The sequence below is a fragment of the Prosopis cineraria genome, unplaced genomic scaffold (assembly GCF_029017545.1).
Source record: "Prosopis cineraria cultivar Desert tree isolate PC_DT_omini unplaced genomic scaffold, ASM2901754v1 PC4, whole genome shotgun sequence".
NCBI lineage: Eukaryota > Viridiplantae > Streptophyta > Magnoliopsida > Fabales > Fabaceae > Prosopis > Prosopis cineraria.
This window is the reverse complement of record NW_026555335.1, coordinates 41,119,140-41,125,139: the sequence shown is the minus strand read 5'-3', so window position 1 is coordinate 41,125,139 and position 6,000 is coordinate 41,119,140. Positions and strand designations below refer to the sequence as shown.

Genomic DNA, 6,000 nt, shown 5'->3' with positions numbered 1-6,000 from the left:
GCACATAGTGTCTGAGTTGTGGCTCTTGACACAGAGGCTTATAAGCTGCAACGCATGTGTGACAAACCATGGTGAATGCCTCTTTTTTCTACACTAATTCACTATTTTTCGATTTTACACAAATGCGTTGATTCTTTTAAGATCCAATGCTTTCGTATATTGATTTAACTCTTATTTTTGAATGTAAAGATCTTTTGAGATATTTTAAATATTGAAAACCTAGGATCTCATTTGTGAAATTTAACAAATTTGATAATTACCTTGATGTTTAGAATTTAAGGAGGATTGGTAAGGGTAATCTTACTTGTTTAACTTGAAGATTTTACAACTGCAGTAGAATGAAATGTCAAGGTAGACTTGTTGTAAACAAATAAAAAACAAAGTAAACATTAGCGATGAAAATAAATAACGGCCATTGAAATATAATTTTCATACATCATTTGCACAATAGTTTCATGAGTGATACTAAAATTAACCAAAGCCAAAAGCATAGAATGAAATTGTAGCCAAGCATGTTTACTTATAATTGGAACTAAATATATGTAGGAGGATAATTTGAATTCAAATTACCAATATGATCTAATCGCTTTGAAATTTAAACTAATATAACTTAAAAGTTGGAATTTAAATTAATCCTTTTTGTTTAATTTGACTTTTGAAATTTAAATTAATTCTTTTTATTTAAGCAAATTGAAATCATCTAATTTGAAATTTAAAACTTATGAGAATAGATCTAAATACTCATACAAATTCATTTTTCCAAATATTAAAACAGATAGATATTAGTCCGAGTTTAAATTCCAATGTACATGTATATATACATATACTCGATCATATAAGCATAGATTTTTAGCATATATTTAAGGTGGATGAAAATTTTAAATAAATAGATATTAATTTGCATTTAAATATGATCATATTTAAATTTCAAATAGGTAAAAATTAATTTTTATATAAATAATATATTTTATATACATAAAAAAACAATAAAACATTCTAAATCTAATTCCAAACCTGACTCCAGAACACAAAGTATAAAAAAAAAACTATCTCAAAGTATAGAATTATAGCAAACGTAAAAATAAACACGTGACATTTTTCTATAACCTTTAACCTTATTATATATATATATATATATAATGATTGAATATTTTGTAATTTATGAATTTATTTTTGCTTTTCATAATTGAATATTTTTAATTTTATTATTTAATTATACTTTTTGTAAAATTAAGATTTTTGACTTATCAATGTATTTTATATTTTTAATGTACTTTTTTAAAAATTATAATTTTAAATTTAATATATTTTCTAAAAATTTTAAATTAGTTACAAAAATATATATCATAACAATTTGTATCATTATACATCTCAATTAATTTTTAAATTAAATTATAAAAAAAATAGTTTGTCAACTTGACTTAAAAAAATTATTCAAATAAAAATCACATTATAAATAGACTTTTCTCTTAACCTTAGTTAATTCTTAACCTCAATTATATATTTTTTAATTCAAATATACACTTATAATAAGAACTGGTGGAAGTATTTTATAGTGCGATGCATTATGAATAAAATAATTTATTTTAAAATCTCATAGACTTGTACCATGCAAAAAAAATTACATTTTTTGACACAAAAAAATACTTTATCAATTTTTTTTATAAATTACTTCTAACAAACTTATCCAAATTAAGATGAGTCAGTAAAAATAATAAAATTATCTTAAAATAAATCACTTTCCCATTTTGTTCCTATATTTAAAAAAGAGTGATTTGATGTGTGAGATTTTTTTTTTAAATTAAAATATTATATTTTTTTTAGAATTTTTTGAAGAATATTTTTAGAATTGTACATAAAAATTTACAAAAATTAAGAAAGAATGACTTAAATGATTAAAAAAATCTTTTAAAATGTGATTTAAAAATTATTTGGAGGGAGTATTACAGAACATTAAAAAATGTGTTTTATTTGGGAGGGGGGGAGGAGGAAGCGGCCCAGTTCTACTGTTGCTATTTAGGCAATTAAAGGGTATACTTCTACTAAGGCCACGGTTTGTGTGGTGGAGTAGTGCAGGATAGCAACAATTCCTAGATTTAGGATTTTAATAAAAACTTAGAACATGTTCCTTTGTCATTGTTGAATTGTTTGGTATGTTTAAGGATCTTGAGTCATGTTGGCAAAAATGGTAGAAGATTGTGAATGTTTTTTGTGTTTATGCATGGGTTATCTCAACCAAAAAAAAAAAAAAAACAACCATGGGCATTACTTTTTTTAGAGTATCATTGATTTTATGTATATATTGGACAATAAATTTTAACTTTTTATAAAAAAATGATAATAGAATGGTTGATTTTTTTTCTAAGTTAGCCTACGTATCGTCCAATGACTTTATTATTTTTGATACCCCATCCATTATATAATTAGGGTTGGCTGTTCTGTTTGGTTTCATGTAATATTTTCTCGTTTCCCCGAAAGAGCATAACGTGTTCATATTCTTTTTAAAAAGGGCAAACAATCAAGGGGCGGGAAGAAAATCTAAAATATAGAACCCTGGGCTCTTGGCTACGTGGCACTCCCTCATTGGCCATTTAGGTTACACATCCAGTAGAGTGCAAGGTGCCTTGCAAGTTGCAACTACCCACTAAGTAATTATCTCAAATCAATTTTAATATTTTAAAGTTATCTAATTCTAGATTATGCATCTATATATCCGATATTCACCAATAATTTATCCCAACAACCCAACTTCCTCCGTCAAAACTTCTCGTGAACACGCTGTTTCCCTCAATGGATAAAACGATAATAACGTTAGAAAAGCATAATTTTAAGATCCTAGTTTTATTTTGTGTCTTTATATAATTTTTTAATATTTTAAATCTTTATATTTTTATTTTTTTAATATTTTAAATTTAAATCCTATAACACTGCTTATAAAAATATTTAAAATATAAAAAAAATAAAAAAAATAAACATTTAAAATATTAAAAAAAAGGTGATAACTTACAATAAAACTCGATCAAAACACAAAAACTCAAAATTACGGTTGCTGTGTCCATCAAATTTAACGCAGCGGTAAAATATTTCCCATTTCTATCCAAAAAATGAAATTTTCATATTTTAAATAATAATTTGACGTCATTTCAGGATATTGCAAATCCCTGCTCTGTTCATTGTCTCAACCTCTTCTTTTGCCCATTTCATTGGAAGCGAGCTTTGCTTGACCCTTGATCTTCCTTCAGCGCTGGCATAGATGGCGAATCGCTGGCTCAGGCCCGAGGTGCCTCTGCCTTTACTTTCTTTCTTCTCGATTTACGTATTTCTGAAGTTTTTATTGCGTGGATCACTCAATATTTGGGCATTTAGGTTTACCCCCTGTTCGCGGCTGTTGGAGTTGCTGTAGGGATTTGTGGGTTTCAATTGGTTCGCAATATCTGCATCAATCCTGAAGTCAGGTGTATCTCTCTCTCTCTCTCTACCTGATGTTTTAGGATTCAACCAGTGCAGTGGTACTTTCCATGTTGGAATTCGACCATGTTAGTTTCTTGTGTTTTTTGTTTTGTTTGTTTGTGTGGAATACTCGTCTTTGATGCCAAACCTTTCATATTACTTCAGTTGATTTTCGTGGACGCTGTTCGGTTTTCTTGTTGCATCCCTTGTTTGGAATTGGATTGACTCGTTCAATCAGCAGATGCTTGGGGTTCAAAACATTTATGCTTCAGCTGAATTTCTTGCCTATGAATTTGACTCTCGTAACTTTTCCAAGAGATTGTCGTAATTGGTGAAGAGAGAGGGACTGGCTCATTTGATCTGTTAGCCGTTATGTTGAGTGAAAATATCTTTAAACAGCTAGGTGCTAGAGTCGTTCAATTCTGCTGATAGCTGATACTGTCGAAGGGTTAAAATAGAGAGGCTAAATCCTAGTTATCAGCAACTACAAAGCGTGGATGCCAGTAAGGACAGGAAACACGGTGTCATGATAAAATCTGAAGTGTTCATTTGTAATTTGGGCTGTTATCTGGTATGAATGTCTTACATGTGTCAAACACAAACATGTAAGCGACGAGAACTGCATTTGAACAACCTTTAAAGAAGATTTTTAGGTGGACTAATTTAAGCCAATCTTAAAAATGTTTTGCGGTTGGTATTACTTAGTAATGATTTGGAATACTTGTAGTTGGTTGTCTTTTAAACATTGATGCAACCTACTTCGTTTTTGTAAAACAGGCATAACCAACAAAATTGAATCATCAATCAGAAAATTACTTTGAATTTTTCCCCAGCATCATGCCATCATCACAAGTGTTGATCTTGTCCTTGTCTGGTTAATATGTGGATGAGAGAGTAATGAATGATGGTCTCTTTTTCTGTCTGTGCAATAACATTTTCCCAAAAATAGGGTAAGCAAGGAGGGGAGGGCTGCAGGAGTGCTGGAGAACTTTGCTGAGGGAGAAAAGTATGCAGAGCATTTCTTGAGGAAGTATGTGCGCAACAGAGCCCCAGAGATTATGCCCTCCATCAACAGCTACTTTGCTGACTCAAATCGCAACTAAATCTATTTGAAACATAACTATTAAGTATGATTTAAGTGCAAACCCTGTTATGTGTAATATAAGGTTTTTAGATGCATTGATGAAATGGGTGTGATCTTAGGCTGACTCGTATGATGTCAGCTGAGGAAGATACACTAAGAATTATTATGTGTGGGTGCTTCAATGATAAGACTTGGAGGATTTATCTACTTGTTCATCTCTGTTATCGTCATAATATCACCTGTCTTTGCTCAAGATTAATTTACCAGCTGACAGACATCTGCATCAGTTAATTGACAGCCTTTTCGGTTCTAGCATTCATTTTAATCCCATTGTATTGAGGTAGTGATAATCTCCATATGACGGTATATGCTTGCTAGGAAATATCATGAACAAGACTGGCACCTGGATAGCTGCCTGCATGATCTGGTACGTTCTGAATAATTACGGAGCTTTGGTATTGTTACAAATATTCCTTTTTTACGTTAATCAGGGCGACAGAAAAATTCATGACTATTGGTTTTTCACCTTTTGATCCTTTCCTTTCACAAGATATAGATGATGCATTTATAAAATGGCACAATAGAATGTGGATGTATATAGGATTCGCATCTTATAATTAAATATAACGCTCGCTCTCCACTTTTTATCACATGTCATTTATGTTTAGGGGAAAAGATACAAGGTCAATGAAGGCCTTAATTTATGCGGAACAGCTATTATGAAAATGCTTGATACTGCGATTATTTCGATGTCTTGTAATATAGACGCTGCAATATTTACAACCCAGAGGCTCTTTCCAGGGAGGGTACTGAATTCTGATCGCAAGCATCTTGGGATCTTTTCGCAATTTGCCAAAACTAAAACTTCAACACCAAGAGAGACCGGCAAACTTGCTCAAGTGTATCGAGGGAAACCTTCAACAAGCCTGTCCCATGTGTTCCCGCTTGCCACTAATAAGGGCCTTAGGATTAAGGAGAAAAAGAAAAGGAGGCCCCTCCCCCCCCTCCCTTCGGAATCCTCGGGTGTTAGCATGAGGATTGGGGGGTACCGTAGCTCTCGATTTAATGAGTTTAAGTTCATTTATTTAATGACTTTCTTGGGTTAACCTTGATTAGCTAATCCAAATAAAGCTGAAAAAAATTTAGAGCTGAGCTTAAAAAATATGTAGAGTTTTTGTTGTTGGGCCTATTGAGGTTTGGACTTGATCTAAATACTTGAATAAAAATTTTCTTAAAAAAATCTATAAAATATTAATTAATTTTTTAAGTTATAAGTTATTTTATGCTAAGATATTATATATTTGACTATATTATTATAGATATTTTTTTAAATAAAAAAATTTATATTGTCATTTTTTATTATTTTTAATCTATAAAATATTTCAAAATAATATTAATAATGTATTTTAATATTGATTTTAAATTTTAAAACTGACATATATTTTTTTAAAAAAAGTTTGAATGTT

At 30.3% G+C, this 6,000-nt stretch overlaps 2 protein-coding genes across 2 annotated transcripts; both read left to right on the top strand.

The window, feature by feature from the left end:
* The first annotated feature begins 3,141 nt into the window (after positions 1-3,141).
* On the top strand, positions 3,142-4,741 carry LOC129309226 (uncharacterized). The gene is made up of 3 exons (XM_054950673.1): positions 3,142-3,280; positions 3,367-3,455; positions 4,400-4,741. Exons 1-3 carry the CDS (start codon positions 3,254-3,256, stop codon positions 4,551-4,553), a joined length of 270 nt encoding a protein of 89 aa, XP_054806648.1. The 5' UTR covers positions 3,142-3,253; the 3' UTR covers positions 4,554-4,741.
* A 101-nt stretch (positions 4,742-4,842) lies between these two features.
* Positions 4,843-5,705, top strand: LOC129309225 (uncharacterized). Its single transcript, XM_054950672.1, has 2 exons — positions 4,843-4,961; positions 5,203-5,705. Exons 1-2 carry the CDS (start codon positions 4,902-4,904, stop codon positions 5,638-5,640), a joined length of 498 nt encoding a protein of 165 aa, XP_054806647.1. The 5' UTR covers positions 4,843-4,901; the 3' UTR covers positions 5,641-5,705.
* The last annotated feature ends 295 nt before the right edge of the window (positions 5,706-6,000 follow it).